Below are 22,142 nucleotides of genomic sequence, written 5' to 3'. Positions count from 1 at the left end.
ATTCACCTACTCACTAAAATGTATTTGTAACTCAAAAAAATCAATATTCAGGGTGTTTTCCCAGTCATTTGAATACATCTGTAGAGTGGCAAAAAATGTGAGTTGCCCCAACAGGCATGTGTGTTCCCAGCTGAGCTCCAACAAGGGAACAACAGTCTATCTTCTTGTTTCTGCTCTCATACTAACTAGTGTCCTTTTCAAGATCTATTTAGTTGGTGTTGTTCACATTTTTGTACTTTCTGTTGGTGATTTTGCTGTTTAAAATAGTCCCCAAGCATAGTGCTGAAGTGCTAGCTAGTGTTCCTAAGTACAAGAGGGCTGTGATGTGCCTTGTGGAGGAAATGGGTGTGCTAGATAAGCTTCATTCAGGCATGAGTTACGGTGTTGACCACGAGGTCAATGTTCATGAATGAACAATGTATTTTAAGTGAGGCATCTTTAAACAGAAACATACATAAAACAAGGTTATGTATTGGCTGGTTGACAAAAACATTGTGACCAAAGGCTCACGGGATTTGAGCCCTGTATTTCTGCTAAGAGCAATGCTTCAGTAACTCCATGTTCATAGCAACTTTATAGAACATAAGTATTATGAGTAATAAGAATCAACGATATGTGTCATGTACGTGTGTGTATACCTATATAGTGCATATATATGTATATGTGTGTGTGTATATATATATATACACATATATATGTATATGTATATGTATATATATATATATATATATATATATATATATATATATATATATATGGAGGGTCCGTGTTAACTATATTCCAAAAATGGCCACCTGCACACACTGTTTTACATGCGCACATCGCATTCTCCCATCAAGAGATAGAGCTTATGGCCTCGGTTGCTTTGACCAATAGAACATGGCGGAAGTGACATTATCTGGTTTCCAAGCACAAACATGAAAAAGGCCTGGCAGCTTCTTCCTCCTCCTTCTTAGAGCCCTGAGCTGCCACATAAGAAGTCCAGGCTCCCTCCTGGACTGAGAGGCCTGGGGAGTTACCTCACGGAGAGAGAATCCTCACGGAGGTGTCCCACGATCAGCGCCAGCCCCAGCTGCCATCTCATTGCAGCTGTAGGAGAAATCCCAGGCAAGGACAGCACAGCAGTAGCTAACCCAGGGACTCGAGAGATGTGGTTACCTGGTTGTTGTTCAAACCACTGAGTTTGTTTGGGGTGATGGGATACAGCCGTTGTGTAGATAACAGACAATGAAACAGCACCCATGGGCCATACCTCAGGCAGTGGCATAGTAGTGCAAAGGGCATTTACAGTCCGCACTTGTAGTCTAGTGAGGGCGTTTTATATGTCCACGTGAACTGGAAGGGACTTCATGCACTACCGTTCTCAAAATCTTACTTTTTAGTGGAGAAAATGAATCCAAACAGAGTCAGGGACTTGCCCAAGTTCACACAACAAGCAAATAGCATTCGTAGCCCGCTTGCTGTGTAGAGTGCTTGTCCTGAAAATTTCATTTGGGGAGGTTTGGGTGAAGCAGCCTAACAAGCCAGCTTTGCCAGGAGGCAAAGACATGGAGAGAAGAAAGAGGAAAAGCAGGAGACTCCTTACACACACTAAACAGAAGCAGAAAGCGTGAGATAGGGCAGGTAACCTGAACACTCCCACCCAACCTCTGACCCTCCCCGGGCACGCACCTGAGGGCTGCGTGGGCTCCCGGTACTCTCCGCTGCTGATCTGCCGAATGAGGTTTTTGTGATCGAAACCATCGAATGGCATTGTTCCATAAACGAGAGTGTAAAGCAACACGCCCAGGGCCCAGCTGTCCACCTGGAGCAGAGAGACAGGACATACAGGAGCTGGGAAGCAGATTCCGGATGCCTCCCAAACCATTAGCATCACACAGTGAGCAGCCACCCCCGGCGACCCCAGGAACTAATTTAGTACCTGGCAGACAGGTTCCCATGCAGCCTGACAACTGATATGCAGTGCAGCTGGGCATTTCCATTTCAAACCAAGACCTAACCTATAGAAGAACTTTTCAAATAGATTATCTTCCTTGATCCTCATTATAATTTTGTGAAACAGGTAGAGCCGGGATTATTTTCAAACCTACTTGACAGGTGAGACTACTGAGGCACAAGGAGTGAAATGGTTTCTCCAGCGGCCTCACCCCAGTGCTGGAGGTAAAACTGGGACCCAGGGCTCTTTACTCCTAATCCAGAATCAGTTCCTTCCTGTATCCTCTGCAAACGGATCAGGGGCGGCAAACCCAAATGCTTACAAGAGCCAGGCAGACAACAAACATGAACAAAACAAGAGAGAATTTGGAGGACAACATGGAGTGTTGGGGACAGAGACAAACTGCAGAGTGCATTCACCCATCTTAAGCAGGCAGCCTCCCCTCGGCTCCTTGCTGCCACATAGCAGTGTCGGCCCAGCACTGTTAAATCCTTTGGTTCTTTAAGAGATGTGAGAACCCAAATTTTTATGTGAAATCTCTCAGTTATTAAATGCTTGTTCAATTTTTTGTAGAAAGACTAGCATGGCCAAATAAAACACGCTTGCTGGCCAGATCAGAGGCTGCCAGCTTGTAACCTCGGAAACAGATCCTGGAAGATCAAAGAAGCATTCATTATCTATGATAAATTTACAGTGTCGAGTTTCTACAGTTTTGTAAATTGAAGCCTATGCTCCTCCCTTACATTCTTCCTTCAGAAAGACTTTCTCTTCACTGTAATTGGTAGAGGCTTTTGGCATTCTTCTCTTCAGCCTCCAATCCTGCCCCCAAACACTCTCAAACAGATAAATATTTGGAAGGAAACATTTCAATCCACTGAGCAGCTGCTATTTAAGGATTCTGAGTGGATGAATCTCTCCGTAAAAAGAATCATCCTTTTCAAAAAGAATAGTCATTTGCAACTCACCCATTTTCAAAATAACATTGTTCACATACGTATCTTTTACAGTGGCCATGAAAGCTTTAGCCATACAGAGAAATGCATTTCTCGTGAATTTAGAAGATGAAATTAAAATGTTTTTCCTTAATCAAAAAATACATGCTGTCAAAAATATTTGCAAAAAAATATTCACTCCCAGAGACAGGGGTATTTTGGTTTGCTGTTTTGTCTGTTTTGTTATAATGAGGAAAAACTGAAAATAATCTGATTGTCAATCTTTGGAAGTGATTAAATTAAGATACATTTATTCACACAATAAAACATTGTGTCATCATTAAAAAACCGTGTTTTCAATAAGGAATTCAGAAAATGTCACAATATAACGTTCAGTTAAAAAAAGGCAAGATACAGATACACACACAGATATACATAAATAGTGATCTCAATTATTTTGAAATGCAGAGATTGACACTGGAAAATATCTTTCAAAAAGTCACAAAAATATTAAGTGGTTATCTTTTGTGGCTCGATTGCAGGTAACTTTATTTTCTCTTTTACGCTTTCTTGGATTTTTCAAATTTTCTCACAGCTTTGTATGTTACAGCCTTTATAATCATGTAAGAAAAAGTTTCCTTTGCTGTTTTGTTTTTTTTCAAGTATTTCCTAGATCCAGTTCTTGCCCTCCTCCCTTTTCTTCCCCCAAGCTCCTCCACCTGCTCCACCATAAACACAAAACAGGCAACCTGCTCACCTCTGGCCCTCGGTAAGGCCGCCCGTTGACAATTTCAGGAGACGCATAAAGTGGACTCCCACAAAACGTTTGCAAGAACTTGTCTTTCTGGTACAGGTTAGAAAGCCCAAAGTCAGCAATCTACAAAGGCAAGTGAGATCCGGGGAGGTGCGTTAGTGGTACAGTAAGTGTCTGCATTGGATCAGCTCACACCACACAACAATAGAGCAGCTGAGCGACCCCCAGGTGGGTCTGCCAGCTGGGTCGCCCTTTTCTCTCCAGCCCTGGGTCTTCATAAAAGGACCAGTCAGTACGACTGGGCCAGTGAGTCCCCACTGCAGTCCTGGGCGTCCAAAACAAGTTCTGTCATCTCTGCAAACTACATGCTCTATTCTTAATTAAAATTACTCCGTACATGGACTCTCTATCTTCACTTCGGTTTCAACTTGCCTGAGAAATATCCACAAAATCACAGGTTTGATGTTTCTGATGAACATTAAATTGCATAACTATTAATTTGAAAGTTGTCCACCTGTGGCCGACTGAAAATCACACTGCACCACTGTGGTGTGCCTGTCACACTTTGGAAAACCCTGACCTGTGAACCTGACACCACCACCTTTTTATCTACCCATGCTCTGACCAGACCTGTAGTTTGCCCACATTGTGACCACAGAGGAAAGGAACTCAGGGCACTGGGTTTTGAGTCATTATATTTCAGCCCAAACTCTACCACTAACCATCTATGTGACATGGAGCAAGTCACTTGGCTACACAGAGCGTCAGCTTACCCACCAGAAAATGGGCTCCTAGGATCCTTATACTGTTCTAGGTCACAGGATTACGTGAGGATGATAAGAAGAAAGATGAATCAGGATGAGACGCTGAATGCAAAAAGTGCTTTATAACCTTCAAGTCTTCAAGTTCTATGCAAATGTTTGACCTAACCTGGGTTCTCCTGTCTTGCTTCTCTTGTATTACACAACCCTTTGTAATACAAGAGAAGCAGAATGACCCTTGGAGTCATTCTCTTTTCCTGTGGTCTCTTGAAGTGTTTTATTTATTATCCTTTATGGCAACACTCTTCCATATATCTATCTCTATCTATCTCTATATAAATCTTTTCACATATATACATATAATGTGTATATATGTATGCACATATCACCTACATATCACATATGTACATATAATGTATATACCAGAGGTGCCAAAAAACCGTATACATATTTTAAGCAATGTTAACACTTTATCAACGTTGCTCAAGGGGTAGTTCGCCGTAACCAGAAGTGTCTGGATGCTGATGGTAACCACTTTGAGCACCTCTTGTAATTGCAGAAGTCAAATATGACTTGTATTCATCTTTTGTGATCAGTATATATTAATAGTTTTTTCCTTTCTTAAAACGTGTATACCTTTTTGGCACCCTCTGTATGTGTATATATTATCAAATATATCACACATATACATATAATGTATATATGTGTATGTACATGTATGCATATGCATATATAAATATATTAAATTTGCCTCGGCATCCCCTAAGATGTAGATTCTACATCTTCCCCTTATCTTTGTGTCATCCACTGCTTAGCACCTGCCCTCACCCAAGAAACACTTGTCACTAGAATAGACATTATACCTTGAAGTGCACAAGACAATTAGTAGATAATACAAAATAATAATAAACTTAGTTACCACTTATTGAACAACTTCCAATTATCAGGCACTGTTTTAAGCACTTTATACTCTCTAATCTCATCTAAAACCCCCTATCTAAAACCCCATTTACACAACAATGTGAATGTATTTCATGGCACTGGAACTGTATACCTCAAAAGAATTAAAATATTATGTCATAGATATTTTACCACAATTTTTTAAAAAACCCATTTAACAGATTAGGAAACTGAGGTTTAGGGAGATCAGGTTATTAATCTCGGGAGAGCTAACTAGTGTCAATGTAAACCTCTGCGTCTCTAAGGCTTCAAAGCACTTTGCCACATTGCCCCTGGGTAACAGAAAATTTCACTCCACGCTAAGCCTTTCACTTCCATCCTTGCAAGTGGACTTCTGCCATTTCCCAAGCTGATTTCCATTTGAGGCTTATAAGCAGTCTGAGTGATTCACGTGCCCAGAGAGCAGCCCAGCCTGACCGCAAACACGCTGAAGCTCTGTTTTGAACACAGCTCCCAGAATAAGCCTATTTCGTAAAAGTCATCCCTGAATGAATGGAATGTCATTGATAGTAGCTGGTGAAAACCCACCCTCAAGAAACGCATTCTTGGGGCTCAGATTGCACTTAATTGCCCTGAATTCCACTTTCTTATCAAGGCCCCTGATTCACTTGCAGGAAGTTGGCTGGAAGCTCTATGAAGTGTGCCTTGTCAATCAGAATTGGAAAGGAAAGGCTGCAGCCCTTGGACATCCCGAGAAGTTGCAGGCTTCGTCCTCGTCGACTGCAGCTAAGGCAGGAACTGCACAGCACAGTGCACGTCCTGAGGAAAATAGGAAAAATTCCTTCCCACCCCAAATGTCTGTGGCATCTGGGGCGCCCATGAGCTTCCAAATACACATATGTGTGAGAGGCACCCACCAGCTCCACGTGCAAATCTCCGCACGCACCCAATGGGAGTTCTCCAAGTCTGGCCATCCTTACTTTCTTTGTAACCCTTCTGAGAAGTGTGTTTATGTTGTACCCAATCCCATCCTCGCAGACTGATGTTTATCAGACTCTCCCAGTAAAACTGTCATTGCCACTGACAGAAGATTAATTGAAATCTAGATTAGTCCATGTTCTTGGCACTTCAACGGAAAAGCCATATTAATCAACACATACAGGCACACATAGTTCTCAAACCTTGAGCCACTTAAACTTGGGCTGCAGCTCTAAGATTTCATGCCGTGAAGCTTATATCAACTATAAGAGGGGAAATAGCCACTAGTTATGAAACTTCTGAAAGCCTCAGTTTTCTCATCTGTAAAGTGGAGACAGGAATAGTATCTACCCCACAGGGTCATGGTGAAAATTAGATGACATAATGGATACAAAGGGCTTAGAGCAGTAATTGGCACAGAGTTGAAGCTCAATAAATATTTGCTTCCCACCTTTAAATCCACATAGGTAACTTTAGTAACTTCATGATACTCAAAATAATACTGGTTTTTTCCATTGAAGGAAATTACATAAGGCTTCCTTTTCAAATAAATATAATTTTTAAAAGTGAATCGAACTAAAAATATTAAGTAAAACAGCACAGAAGAGACTAGGAAAAGGCAAAAATCCAAGAAGACAGTGAAATAAATTTGGGAAATTTGGGAAAACTGAAATTTGGGGAATAATAATTTTTAAAATGAAACAAAGTAACCGAACAATGAAACAAAAAATAATAAAAATAAATAATAAAATAATTATTTATTTTATAATAAAAATACATTTATAATAAAAATAAAAATAATAAAAATAACCAAAGCCCAGAAATGGTTTCAACCTGAAAGAGCCCTAAGACATGAGCTAATCTCGCACCTTGCTCTTTAACTGAAGCAACTAGAGGTCAGAAGACTTGAGAAGCTTGGCTGAAGGTCACAGAGAGAGAAGAACCATGAGTGTCAGGTTCCCAACCTGTGTGCTTTCTCTGTAACAGAACATCAGTTGTCTCTCTGTTACATCAGAGAGACGGTGACTCTCTGCCAAGGAGGCATCTGGGCTTTGCTTGTAAAATTGTATTTTGCTAATACACCAGTCACCTTTGGAGAGAGGTTAAAACTTTGCATTTTTGCTGGTGATGGATTGTTCCCCTGTCCCATACTGGTTCAGAACCATCCTCTGTCCCCACCCTGGACTATTCAGTTCAGCCTGGACTCTGAAAAGGAAACTGGGAAGTCTTTAATTTTTGGAGTTTTTGTTGTTATCAAGACTTTGTAGCTTGCTGGATAAAAATCAGAGTTAGAAGATAAACTAAGAAATGTTTATTCACATTTCAAAAGAATTAAGTTCACTATAACAGTTAACCTTGAGGACACTGTGCTAATTGAGACAAGCCAGACACAAGAGGATAAATATTACATGATTCCACTTACATGGGGTACCTAGAGTAGTCTAAGTCATAGAGACAGAAGGTAGAGTGGTGGTCATCAGGGATTGGGGGAGGGAGGAACGGGGAGTTGTTTTTTAATGGGGACAGACTTTCAGTTGGGAATATGCAAAAGTTCTGGAGATGGGAAGTGGTGATGGTTGCACAACCATGTAAATGTACTTAACGTCACCGAATCGTACACCTGAAAATGGTAAACTTTATGATACATAGATTTCACTACCATTAAAAAAAGCATTAACCTCAGATGACACGAATAATTACTGTGAGCTCATTCGATGAAAAAGGAAGTATCAGCTTGCTGATAGTTAACCGGTGGGAAAGGATGTGAATGACAGTGATAATATAAGCAATGGTCTGACAGTCATCTGCAGTGTCTAAGAGGAAGTGCAGTGGGCTGGACAGACCAGAGGTTTCGGAGTCAGAAGAACCTGGGGCTAACTTTGGCCTTAGCACTACTAGGTGATTGGTGGGACCTGCCAAGTCACTCAATTTCCTCATCTGCAAAATGGGAATAAAAGACCCCACCTCGTAGAGGTGTGGTGAGGATCAGAGAACACTCATGTGAAGCCCTGGAGTAGTCTTGGTCCCAGTAGACTCTGTAAATTCCAGCCATTACGATAATGCCGATGGTTTGGTTTACTTAACATTGCTTGCTAAGCAAGACAAAGTCAGAACTGAATGCTCTAAGCCACTGCCCACCAAAGAGCCAAGAGAAATCATCATCATCCATTTCTAAAATAAGCATGTCTGACGTGAGAGTCCGTACTGCTTGATGGAAAAAGTAATGGATGTAGGGATGTAGGGCTTGAGTGTTTGAGTTCAAATCCTGGCCTCACCTCTTCCCAGCACCACCTGTAGGCACCTTTGTTAATCCCTCCTTCCTGCACTGAGGTCCCTGGACCAGCAGCATCGGCACCAGCTGGGAGCAAGAACATCAGTAACTGAGATTTCCAGGCCCCACCCCAGGCCTGCTGAGTCAGGGTCTGCATTTTAACAAGATCCCCAGAGGGTTCACCGTACGCTGAAAAAAACGGGTGTGATAATAATAATGTAACTTAATCAGTAACTTTGTAAAGATTATGTAGGGTGCCTGATGGGTTCTGGATTTTTGGGGGGGATCACTTCATAGATTGTACAGATAACTGATCACTGTGCTATGTAGAATAACATTGAATGTTAACTATAACATATATATATATATATATACATATATATATACACATTAACATATATATATTACAGCATAGGGAATATACAGCTATATATGATGTCAGAGGAATAGTAGACTTGAGGGGGTTATCACTGTGAGGGGTGTAAATGTCTAATCATTATGATGTTTTGTACACCTGAAATATAAAAAAATTAAATTAAATTAAAAAATAATAATAATGTAACTTACCTTGCCAGGCTGATATAAAATCAAATGAACTGATAGAACTCTCAGATAGTAAGCTTTCAATAAATGTTAGCAATTACTATTTTAACCTCTCTGAGTCTCTTTCCATTACTGGAAAATGAAATTGCAACACTACCAACCACATGGTGTTGTGAAAACCAAAATTAGATTAAATGAGATAATAATAACAACAGTAGCAGCATTGCTAAATGCGAGTTGCTACTCTGTGAGCATTACATATATTAATGTATTAAATCCTCACAACAAAACTATGAAGAGGGTACCATCATTATTCCCATTTTGCAGATGAGAAAACTGAGGCCCACAGTGGTTAAAGTGGCTGGCCTGAGCTGTGGGAGAAGAGCTGCCTTCGCTATAAAGTTCCACATAAAGGGGAATTATTGCTCTCAGGTGGCTGAGGAGGAAATGGGCTTTCTGTGGAACTCTTCAGGAAGACAGCAATCCCATCCAGGAAGACACACTCCATAGCTCCTTTCCGGCCTTGGAGTTAATTGCTTTACCCATGACAGTCTCACTTCTGAGTTGTCAGGAAGTGAAGGTAGGAAGTGCAACAATGAGCAGAAGTGAATGGGGTCAGCTTTCATCTTCAAAAGATCTAAGCTCACACCAGAGAGACAGAGAGAGAGAGAGAGAGAGAAAGAGAGAGAGAGAGAGAGAGAGGCACGCTGGAAATGATCGACTCCATGCGGTCTGGGGAAGCTCTTAACTGAGGGCACCTCCAGGAAGCAGCCTTTCAGGAGACACTAATGAGCCACCTGTCCCAGCTCACTACGCATTTAACTCTGGCATCCCTGCACTTGAAGAGTCTCTCCCAGGGACAGCTGAACACAAGCTGCCTACAGACCAGTAAGGCCAACTGAAGCAAGGACCAAAAAGTGTCCTCATGTGGTGCTTTCTTGGATTTAGGGCAAATTTAGGTGGGAGCAGTAAAGGGTAGAATTTATCAGGTGCCTGGTCTTTAGAGTCATATAGCCATAGGTTGTGGCCAGCTCCATTGCTTATTAACTGTAGGAGCCTCTTCATCTGTAAAATGGGAGTAATCAGACATACCCTAGTGGAAACATTCTGAGAACCAAATGAATTAAAGCATGTGGAAGGTCTGGATCGGGGCTCTGGATTTCAGCACAGGCTCAATAAAGATTAAATTTCCTTTTTTAGCTTCCATGCCCTGTTCCTGTGCCTGCCGTTCCTTCCCCTTGGAAGACCATTACAGAGCTTTCTGTTGAACTCCTACCCATCCTTCAAAACCCAGTTCAATCACCACTTCCTCAGCAAAGGCTTTCTGGTCCATCCAACTAATAGACCCACCACTTCCTGCTCAGCACTTCCACAGCATATTACACAGGGTACTAAGAGGCACATAGCAGGGCAACCAGGCCCTGCCAAGGGACAAGGAGCTGGGAAGCCTTCCTGGAAGAAGAGGCGTTCAAGCTGAGACTCAAAAAAAGGAATCGGCAAACAGCACTGGGAACAGCATCCTAGGCAGAGGGAACCATATATGCAAAGGCCAGGAATCCAGAGAAAACTTGTTGGATTTGAGGAGTTCGAGTCCTACACAAGGGGTCTTCTCTGACCACCCTAGCTAAAATAGCACCTGCCATTCTCCAACTTCACCCTGCAAAGATTTTCATCACCACTGGACAATTACATTACATATTGCCTTGTTTATTGTTTGTGTCCCCATCTGAAATTCTCAGTCCATTAGGGCAGGCACCTTATGCTCCTCATTTACCTCTATATCCTTCTCATGGCTCGTGATGAGTAATGATTTCACAAGTGCTAGATTCTGAGCTCCAAGAAGACAAAGACCTCACCATCTGGTTCACTATTAAATCCCCAGCGTGCAGCACAGGCCCAGGCACCCAGTAGAAACTTAGTAAATATTTGTGGTCAAATAAATAGTGCCCTAGGAGAGACTCAATTTGCTGAATGAGTAAGTGCAAGAATGGATGACTGAATGCAGGGACGCATGGGTATGTATGTATACACACACATAAATGGATAAATGAACAAAAAATGAATGGATTAATTAGTGCATGAATACACATTCTCACATTCATATACTCAAAGCCCAGAGGCCCATGTCCTGAGCTGTCCCACTTGGTCTTGCTAAGGCTCAGAGGTTCCTATCTCGCCTTAGCCCGGTCCATTCAAAGCTTCTTTTCTTATCGGCAGCAGCTGAGTTTCCATTGTCTTCAGGGGCAATGAGCCATTTGCCCTATGGCCCTCTACTCTGAGCCCTGGGAGCTCACCAAATTCCCAGCCCTCTTTGAGGAGGTCGGCTGACCCTGGTGCCTGGACCTCTTCTCATTGTAAAGCATTTTTACAGGAGCCTCCTATGGGAATTGTCGGCATTCCATTCTCCCAGAGAGTGGGATGTGAATCTGGCCCGTTTTTATTAATTGCAAATTAATGCTACACTGGGTGTCTATTTTAGTAGACATGCTTCTCCACAGAGTACGGAATGCGACCCAAAGAAGCACATTTCTCTCATTCTTTCTGCTGACCGACTGTGTGAATATTTTTAGAAGCCACACCCTCTCGCAGTGGCCAGATAATTTCCAATGCCAGATGTGCTCTTTGCAAATCAACATCAGGCAAGGAAGGTGAGAGGAACAAGCTGGATGGCTCATACCAAAACTGCAGTGATGTGTAACTAGTTTAAATCAGTAGCATTTTTATACGCTTGGTGGGCAAAAGCCCTCCACCCTTAGAATAAGGAAGATGCGCCCATATTTAGAGGCACAAGAGGGGGCTCCAAGAAGCACCTCGCTGCTCATATCCCATGGCTTGGTAACAGACCATCGATGTCAACGGTCCCCCAGGCCAGACACTGATGTCATGGGCTTTCCGGAACATGAAGGCCAGCTTGTGGCCGTGTGTCTGTGCCTGCCTGCCTTTGTCACAAGTGATCTTTCTAAATATGTTTTCAGCAAAACGCTGACTCAGGAAGAGCTGAGCATATACAGCCGGAAGACAAATCAACACCAGCTGAAACACATTTTAAAAAATCTTGGAAGTGGGTGTGAGATAATAAAAAGAGAATTTGCCTGGAAGTCAAACACGTGAGTTCTAATCCCGGCTGTCATCCCTTCACTCCAAAATCAAACAACTTAAATGCACCTACTGTGTGAAGGCACTGTGACACACACTGGGGAAACAAAAACACAATAATTTAGTCTACACTGATCCGTTGTGTGTGATCTTGGGCACATCGTTTAGACTTTCTGGGCCATAATCATTAAAACAAGGGATCAGAAAATGACCACCTAGGTTCTTTCAAGGTGTAGGTTTCTCAAATCCTAGTAGCAGAAGAAAAGATTAGTGTCAGAGAGTGGGAAGGAGTGGTTTCTGTTTGGGATGTGTGTGTGTTTTACCTTGGTAAATGCCAAAGGAGAAACTTTAAAGGATTAAGCATCCTCAAGAAAAAGATATGACCAAAACTTTAATTTCTATAATGTGCTATGTGTCTGTTATTTCCCTATAAATGGACAGGAATCCTAGATTGAAGGACTTGGTCCTGGGAGCTGAGGAGACCCAACATCGTGGCCTTACTGTTTATGCAAATGACCTATTCTCCTGGGCTCCTACCTATTCCTCCCAATATAGCTGCTTTCAGAATTCTAACCATTCTTCTCCATTGGGCAATTCTATGACTCCGTAGGAAGCTATGCGCCTTATCACTTCTGGGACTACGTGATGGGAGCAAGAGGTCACACTGTACTACAGAACTCAATCCTCAAGCGAGAGGCTCACATTCCAGGCCTTGTAAAGACTACATTTAGTTCTGAGAGCTCTGGGGGCAGGTGGCAGGAAGAATCTGCAGAGAAGGTGACCAGGGTGGATGACACAAACCCTTCGAATGTGCCCCTCAGACCAAAACCCAATTATCTAGACATGGCCTGACCACCACTCCCCAGGCCCTAGGTACCTATAGGGCAGCTCACTTCCTGTCCGGTTTCCTCCCCAGTGGCCAGCCATTTAAGCAGGCACCTTGGATATTGAGTCAGTGCTAAGTACTTTGACTATTTATTGTCTAAAATCCTCCTGTTTCATCGAATCCCCAAGACTGGGCACAGGCCATGGCACATGGTCACTGATCAGGAAATACTCATTGGGAAAAAAAAAAGAACAAATCAACAAGAATCCCCAGAGGAAGGGACTGGCCTCCCTACTGGACAAACGAGGAAACTGAAGCTTAGACAGGCAAGTAATTTATCCAAAATACAACTCTTTGTAAGAGGCAGGGCTGCAATTCAAACCCAAGCTATCCAACTGCAAAGTCATCACTCTTAACCTTGACTCATTGCCCAGTGCTCAGTAATTTACATAGCTAAACACAGAGTATTTCATTAGCCCTCAAAACAAGCCTATGGGCATTACTGTTACCCCATTTTATAGATGAAGATATAGTGTGAAGTGGCTTTGCCAATGCCAAGCAGCTAGTAAGCCATACAGGATGGGATTTTCTAACTCTGCAGCTAGTGAGTCTCCTTCTCAAATACTCCAGCCACTTTGCCAGAAGTGCAAAGAGATTTCACTTCCTGTTCCTAGAGAAAACTGCTTTGGCCAACTGTTTCCTCCTTATCCTAAGGACTACACAAAAACATGTGACCATGGTCAACCACTTACAGGAACAAGAGGTCACCAGGACATGGCTTCAAGGGGCCTCTCAAAGGGTGATGGTAACTAATGGATGGTAACCATGATCTGCAAACAGGATCCAAACACCAAAGCAACTCGATCCTTCTAAGCAAGGAAATCGTCTCCCCATGACACACCCCCTCAACTGAGAGCAACAACAAAAAAGGACGATACAAGGTCGTTCCCATGCTTTGTCCCGGGACCAGGGCTGAGGCACTCACATCACCAATGGCCAGTTACAGGGCTCCCCTGGTGCCCCGAGTACGAAGGCCCTTCCTAATGAAGCCCATGCAGCGAGTGTGGTTTATTTTGAAACCGTATTTGCTTATTTTGCAGATGTGATCAAAAGGACATTCAGAGTGCTCTGCAGGAGGCACTTGAACCCTGTCGGCCAGGAGAACTTTCTCCAGCTCCAGAAGCAGCCAGCAATAATACTCTCCGTAAAAGTAAATTCTATCACTTGACAGTAAGGTCTTTCCCAACAGCAACCAGCAACATCATTTCAGTCAGTTTCCCAGTTCCACAGCTGGTTTCAGTGGGGGGAAGAGTAGAGAGGGAGAAGTCGGCGACATGGGGTGGGAGTGACAGAAAAGTGGCCAGGAAAGAGCTCCAGCTCTAAAATCATTTGGAGCCCAAGAGCAAATCGAGCACGGGCTCAGGAGTCAGACAGACATGGGTTCAAACCCCACCTCCACCACCTACCACTATGTTACCTCAGGTAAGTTAACTTCTCTGTGCCAGTTTCCCTATCTGTGATTTGATGTAAATAACAGTACCCATTTCGCAGGATTGTTGTAAAGATTGGACTTCAGTTTTGTCAGACAGCTATGATATGACATACACATGCAATGTATTATTGTTGTATTTTTACGGTGATGATTGTAGACTGTGAACTTCCTGAGGACTGGGGCTGTTCTTTCAGTCACCTTTCTATCCCAACGTGAAGAAGAATGTATGGCAGGTAGCTGGAGGTGGGTAAATGCTTACTGAATTTAATGGTTTGAACTGAACTGAGGGCTCTAGCCCATAATGCTCCCCACCCACCTGCCAGGGAAGGAAGTGGCCGCCTTATTTCGAGGCTGCAGTTTAGAGCGGCTTGAGCCCCCTCTGGCTGCCCCCCACCCCACCCCAGGCCGTGCGTCTCAATCCACGAGGCAAGAGGTTTACCTTAATATTGCAGTTGTCATCGAGCAGTATATTTTCCAGCTTCAAGTCCCGGTGGACCACACCATTCTGAAAGGAAAAGACAGGCAGGGAACTAACTTAATGGGAGTGGTTGGGATGAGGGAAAGAGGAAGGCGGAGGGAGAGCAAGGGGAAATATGTGACAGATGAAAGAAATGCACCAGCCCGGTGGTCTTTGCCTGCTTTCACTGTCATGAAGCTCCCGCCAGCGACCAGGGACAGAATAGCATTAGTCACTTGCTGTGTGGTTAAGGGAAAAATGACTGGAATCCATTCTCCCCCAGAGCCTGTAAAACAGCAGGGGGATCCTTTGTGGGAATGTCGTTCCACTGTGTGAAAGCAATGTAGTCCCAGGCGGCGGCAAACAATGTCTGCCTGTGATGTGATTCCCAGGGAAGAAGCAGATTTCTCTGCTGGGGACTCGGAATGACAGTAATAACAAGGCTCACAGACCGTGCTGTCTGTCTGTCTGTCTGTCTGCCTGCCTGTCTGCCTCTCTGTCTGCCTGCCTCCCCAATGCTGGAAAGGGGCCTGGTCCAATCTGTTTTGACCCATGAAATCAATCCAGATCTGTTCCGGGGATAACAAAGGCACTCCCAGGGGTGGGAAGATTCTGAAAGTCCCTCTCTACTTCACAGGACTCAATGTGGGATGAAGGGTGAAGCTGGGAGAGGCAGATGAGACCGTAGCCACTGGGTTGACCAAAGCAGGTCGCTGCCATACTGGGTGACCTTTCCATTCAGACAAACTTTAGAAAGGCTGGGAAGCTGAACTGCAGTGACAAGCAGACAGCCAGCTGAAAGGTAAAAACAGTCATCAGCCAAGAGGCTGTTGGTCTATACAGCATTAACAATGGGTGTGCTGAATTCTCTTTTAAAACTCAATGATATTTTAAGGGGGCGGGTGGGCATAGGGAGAGAAGTGGAACCGAAAGAACCAACTATTTGGGGCTGGGCAGATCAATAACAGGGAATAAGTTTTTAGCATCATTCGGTGTAAAGGACATTTGCATTGAAGCTGCTCTTTTAAGCAAAAGAACTGGTTAGAAATTCTTTGTCTTTCATTTAAGACTTCTTTAGTTCAGAATCTGCACTTTCACAGTTGGTTCTTTATTGTTTATTTTCCTTTCCATTTGACAACTCCTAACATCGCCAAAAGCACTGACTGGAGGGGTGAAAACATATTTCTACTACTCTTTTTCTAACCCAAATCTTCAAGGATGTGTTTTGAAATCAGAAATGCACAAACCAAGGCTCCTGGAGGAAAGATACAGGAATCCAAGGTACCTGATTTTGTTTCGTTTTATGCATTAGGGGGAGTCTGGTTTACATTGTTGCGTTCCTGGTTTTCACAATAAGATGGAATGAGTCTAATAAAGTCCCACTCATATGAAATCCAAGTATTCACACACTTCAAATAATGAAAATACAGTCTGTAGTGCTTTACGATGATGTGTGATAATAAAATATTGTATGATCTGAATCAGCAGTGTATTTTTGAGTGAGCAAAGAGAAGTCAAATAATGTTCACATGGGTTAAGGGTTTTCAATTTGAGTAATCATTTTCTAATTACTTCCAGAGCCACTATCAATTAACCAGAATGTTTAACAAACCAGAAGGCCCCACAATGTGATCCTATGTATGAAGAAGCTGACTCTCTTTTGGATGCCATGTGGGATCATGTCACTCTTGTCCTCAAAAGCGAATGATGTTCAAAGTAGGGTAGTTCTGCAGAAAAGTATGAATGGGATGGAAACCATGGCTTGTTAATTATAAGATGATTATTAACAATCATGGCTAAAATATGGCTCGCAATTATCTGTGTATTGCATTTCCTTCTCCAGAGAGCAAGGGTGGCTAAACTGTGGCTGTACTGAGAGCATATACTATTAGGTGTGTTAAAATAAAACATATGTGAGCATCTGTAGGTAACGTATGTGGATATAATCAATGCAACAAAAGGTATCAAGAACAATGAAAGGTTCAGAACGTTATGGCCCAGAAATCCCACTTCTAGAATTTCTCTTAAGTAAATGACTCAAATGAGAGGAAAAGGTTAATGTATAAAGATGGTGATCACAATTTATAATAACCAGAAACTGGAGCCAGCCTAAATGTCCAAAAATCACAATAATTAGAAGAGTTTTTAGTAACATAGGAAAATGTTTAGAAATAGTGAGGGAAGAATACTGAGTAAAAAAGCACTCAGTACTTTTATTAAAATACTGAGTGCAATGTGTTACTCTGGGTTGGATCCTGGAACAGAGAAAGGCCATTGGTGGAAAAACGAGAAATCCAAATACAATCTGGAGTCTCGTTAATAGCAATCTGCAAATGTTGGTGTCTCCGTTTTAACAAATGTACTACAGTAATGTAAGATGGTAGGTACCACTAGGGTCAACCAAGTGAGGGGTGTATGGGGAACTCACTGTACTATCTTGGAAGCTGCTGTAAGTCCAAAATGATTCAAAATAAAAAGTTTAAACAGAAAACAAATGGTAGGAGTAGGAGGAAGGAGACCAGAAAGAAACAAACAAAAGTGTCAATCGTGGGTTATCCCCAGATCCTGGAATTATGGGGAGTGGTAATTTTCTTCTTTCCATGTTATACACTCTCCATATATACTATAATGAACAGACATCACCTTTAGAAACGTGACAAAAAATCATGTGGTGCCATAATCATGGGGCCAGTCTCTGTACCTTGTGACAATAGTGCACGGCGGAGACGATCTGCCTGAAGAAGTGTCTGGTCTCCCTCTCGCTGAGGCGTCGCCGCTCGCTGATGTAATCGTACAGCTCCCCTTTGCTTGCATACTCCATGATGATCACAATCTTATCTTTGTTCTCAAACACTGTGATGGGGACAGCAATACACAGATGCCCTGTTTATCCAACAAGCTCACTTATGACTACAGGGAGTGCGAGAGAGGACGATGGAGATGTCCCTGGGTGGGGAGTAAACAGCTACCGGTCAGCACACAAGTCAGCCATTCATCGTTACAAGGAGTTAAGCAAGTTTTCGAACCAGGTGGACAATGATGTCCTCACTGCAACCTGGAGTACACTTTTCATTAACAATAAACTTTGAAAACTGGAAAAGCTGCCTGAGGATGCATGGCTCAGGCTCCAAAAATGATAGCGTGCTGTGCCTAGAGAGGACAGAGAGTTTTCTCATTGTAAAAAGGTGAGAAGGAAGAAAGGGGAAAAGAACTTTGAGAGGGAAAGAAACAAGGAGCCTCGCACCCCAAAAAGTCTGATGCCAAAGACTAAAGGTGAACAAAGCCACAGGTCCCCACAGTGACTATCAGAAGGTATGGGTCATTTAACTCAGTCAAAGAACGGCTTCAGCGACTGGCTTCTTCCCTTTCCCACTGGCTGATTTGGTATCGAGGACACATAAGCACAGTTCAGTTCAACACAGTTCAGGACACCAAATACTTTACTAAGCAGCTTCCATCAGTAAGTCCTGCTGGTCCTACCTCTAAAATATATACTGATTCTGTCCACCTGTCTCATATCCCCGGCCACCTCTTGCTCCGAATCCCCATCCTCTCTGGTCTCCCGTCTTTCCCTCTTGCCCCTCTGCTGGCTGCATTTGGAGGGAGCTGGGGAACAGTTACAAATGCATGTTCCATGGGGCACTAGTTCTGCAAGAGTTCTGGAGGAAAAAAGTGTTCCATGGCCAAACACAGGTAACGTGTTTAGAAAAGGCTAATAGTTGATCGCCCTTGGAGAGTGTTGTTTCTTTAACTCAGAGTTTTGCAGGCTGATTTGGTCATTTCAATATTCCTATTGACATCTAGAGGAACTAACTAGGAGCCAGTGTGGGAAGCACTGGATGAAGGAGATGACAACCTAGTGATAAAATCGGCCCGTCACTCTTGCAGGCGGGGCTGGTGGGCAGCCAGGTGACAGAACTGTCCAAATGGCCAGGCCTGGCTCTGAGACCCCATCCCTCCCACAAGAAGCAACTGGAGTCTCACAGTCAAGGCCCTGAAGGTAATCCTAGATTAGGTCAATGCAAACACGGTTCTAGCATCAGAAGATGCTTAGAACATCAATGATTCATCAAGTGCGGTGTCACACTTGAAGCTTCTGAAGCCTGCCCTAATAGCAACAGCATTTACTGAAGGCCTACTATGTGCAGGCACTGTGCTAATAGCATTTTGCATGAATTATGTCCTATGGCTTTCGTCCTATGAGTGTCCCCATTCTACACATGAGAAAGCCTGGGTACGGTGAGGTTAATAACTGCCATGGCCCAGAGTGCATATGAGGCAGAGCCAGGCCTAGGCCCACATTCTAACTATACCCTCCATGCTCTCAGCCACTATTATTCATCTCCATTGACCCTTCCTGAACTTCAGTCTCCTCATCCGTCAAGTGAGGCTAACAATCTCCTCACACCGTTGCAGGAGATTCAGTAAATTCTGGGACCCAGCACCCTCAGCGCAGTGCTTCGGCCAGTGCTCAATAAATGGAAGCTAACCTCATAATTATTTCATCTGCCTCTTCGGCAGCTCTGGCAAAACAAAACCCTATGACTTTCCCCGCTGGCCCCACTCTTAAAAACATGTGGCTGCCGCAGAGCCACAGGATTTTCAAGCAGGAACAACCTTAGAGATCAACTATTATTTTTCCAGAACAGCCCATGGCTTAGAACGTGTAAGAGCCTTGGGAATCTGTCCTAAAGAATGACCGCCTTCCGCACCCTGGGCACAAGGCTCCTCGCCCAGAGTAAGGTCACTATAAGCGAAGTGACAGGAACGCTCCTGGCCATTCTTGTGGCAAAAAGGGCTACTTCCCTTGGGCACTTTTACAACTGGTTATTTATAAGCCCAGAAATCTTGTCTGTGTTTATGTTATTAGTCACTAAGCAAAAGCTTATTTTCCACCAGTTGGGAAGGGTTTCCTTTCTAAAAAATGAAAGCCTGTGTCTCTTGGCCAAGCAGTTTTACCCAGAAGCCCAGTGGCTCCAGAGTGGTAAGGAAAACTATGGCCCTTGCCATGCCAGGCCTACCAGGAAAATGAAAGCCCTGAATAGAAACTTAGCTCAGCTGGAATCAGCCCACAGCACTGGGGTCATGTCTATTTGGTGCAGATCTGGGTTTTTAGTGCAGCAACAAATGTTTATGCAGTACCCACTATGTGGATGACACTGGGGATACTGAAGGAAGTCTTTAGGAGGTTAAGGAGGGGAGGAAAGGCAGGCCTGGCAGAAGGGGTGACGCGAGTGAAGACCACCATAAGCAGAACTGCCAGTAGGTGGCAGGTGATGGGGATTCAGAGAAGAGAAAGAAGAAGCAAACCACGAATGCAACACAGAGGCCTTGACTGCCCACAGGGAGCTCTGCAGGAGTCAGACCGACGACCGCACATTGTCAAGAACAATAAATAGATGGAACAAAGGACAGCATGCAGGACCTATGAAATAGTCCAGCGCTTACTTCTCCCTCAAAACCTTCCCAGACAGTGAGACCTTCCCTAGGAGGCTTACTCATAACAACAATTGCTAACACTTACTGACCAATTACTACATGCCATGGATGGTCACATTTGATACTAACAATCCTACGAGATAGGTATTAATGCTATTCCTACTTCATAAATAGGGAACCAGCACTTGGATCAAGGAACAATATGGCCAGCACCCTGCAAACACCCCCTATGTCCTCTTTCTGTCACTGCCCATCTCCCCAAGTGTATGTGTGTGTGTGTGTGTGTGTGTGTGTGTGTACATTTATATGCCAATATCAACCATGACTATGATAAATAGAAGCCAATATCATAGATTAGTTTTGGATTTCAAGTTTTCTAAAACATGCGGTGTATACATTCTTTTGTGTTTGGCTTCATTAGCTTATCATTGTATTTGTAAGAATAATCCATGTTGTTCCACGTAATCAGAGACTGTTCACCCTCATTGCTGTAGAGTACTCCATCTGGCGACTGGATCGTGCTTTAGGTATCTGCTCTACTGCTGAGAGACCTCTGGGTTGTTTCCAGGTGAGGGTCATTATAAACAGTGTTGCAGTGACGGTGCTAGTGCGTGTCTTTTTATGCATTTCTGTTAGGCAGGTACCCAGTAAGGATTTGATCCCAAATTTGTGAGACTCCAGAGCTTGTATTCTTGCCACAACTCCCCACTGCCTTCCTTCATCATCCGCTTCCTCTCCTTACATAATACTCAATAAAGAGTCTCCTTCCTTATAGAGAACCAACATCACTACCTTTTCTGAAAATGCTCTTTATCAGCCCATCTGAAGCATTTATCTGAGCATTTTGCTATGTGTGAAAGTGGATATGAATGTAGTATTAAGGCACAGTCGTGGTCCTTGAGGAGTTGCCATCCAGTTGAATAAACTTAGTATTTATAAATCAAGTGCTCATCTGTACGATACAGACTTTAAGTGCCTAAATGATCAGAAAGAAAGAACGGTGAGGTAACCTGAATGGGCCTGAAAAGATTCCTAGAGAAAACAGGCGTAGAACGGAACCGTCACAAATAACTTGGGTTTTGTTTGCATGAGAGGGTTTTACCATTGTTTCAGCATATCCTAAAATAGCCAAACTCTCTTCATTTTCTTCTACTGTCCCCCAGAAGGCCCTTCTTCCCAGACACTAACTTGAATTATTTTTCTTGTTTTCTGTTTATTTTCCATTTCAAAGGAAAGCGGGAACTGGTTGCTACAGCAACAGCTACTTCTCCAAATTAATTCTGAATTTCATCAGATGTTCAGTTTGACAGTCCAGTTCTGCCTTCTGATTTGTCTGGCTTTCACAACCACGCTAATTACCCAACTCCTAACGATTCCCTCCTGCTGCCCTCGGGGTTAATAACACAACTCAAATAACTTGAGAAAATGCATATTATAAAAACAATGCTCTGGCCTGGGAGAAACGCTGATGAGTGAGGAGATCTTGGGATATTTAACCATCATCCACCAGTCACTTTAGAGCCAAAGACAGGAGAGCATTTAGGAAGAAAATGGGCTTGGGGAGAGGGTGGAAACTGATTTACAGGATGCGCTGTGAAGAGCAGGTTATGAAAAACGGAGGATATCTTTCTGGTTTACATGTAACCTGAAGAAAGCAAGATTAGTTTGTGGCTTTTAAGCAAGAAGGCCAGGGGCCTAGAGTGGACCAGTCCGAATTCTCTTCATACCTCTGCCTTCCATCAACTCCATCTCCTAA

At 43.3% G+C, this 22,142-nt stretch overlaps 1 protein-coding gene across 3 annotated transcripts in view; it reads right to left on the bottom strand.

The window, feature by feature from the left end:
• The window catches only part of NUAK1 (NUAK family kinase 1), a 71,393-nt gene that overhangs the window by 5,825 nt on the left and 43,426 nt on the right, over nt 1-22,142 (bottom strand). For all 3 annotated transcript variants that reach the window (XM_081060848.1, XM_081060847.1, XM_081060849.1), the window contains 4 exons: nt 17,649-17,800; nt 14,930-14,995; nt 3,626-3,745; nt 1,672-1,804 (listed from right to left, as the gene is read on the bottom strand). In XM_081060848.1, coding sequence (XP_080916974.1) covers nt 1,672-1,804; nt 3,626-3,745; nt 14,930-14,995; nt 17,649-17,800 — 471 coding nt within the window. The remainder of the gene's footprint in view (nt 1-1,671; nt 1,805-3,625; nt 3,746-14,929; nt 14,996-17,648; nt 17,801-22,142) is intronic.

The sequence above is a fragment of the Rhinolophus hipposideros genome (genome assembly GCF_964194185.1).
Source record: "Rhinolophus hipposideros genome assembly, chromosome: 9".
Classification (NCBI taxonomy): Eukaryota; Metazoa; Chordata; class Mammalia; order Chiroptera; family Rhinolophidae; genus Rhinolophus; species Rhinolophus hipposideros.
The sequence above is the reverse complement of the archived record's forward strand: the minus strand, read 5'-3'. Positions and strand labels throughout refer to the sequence as shown.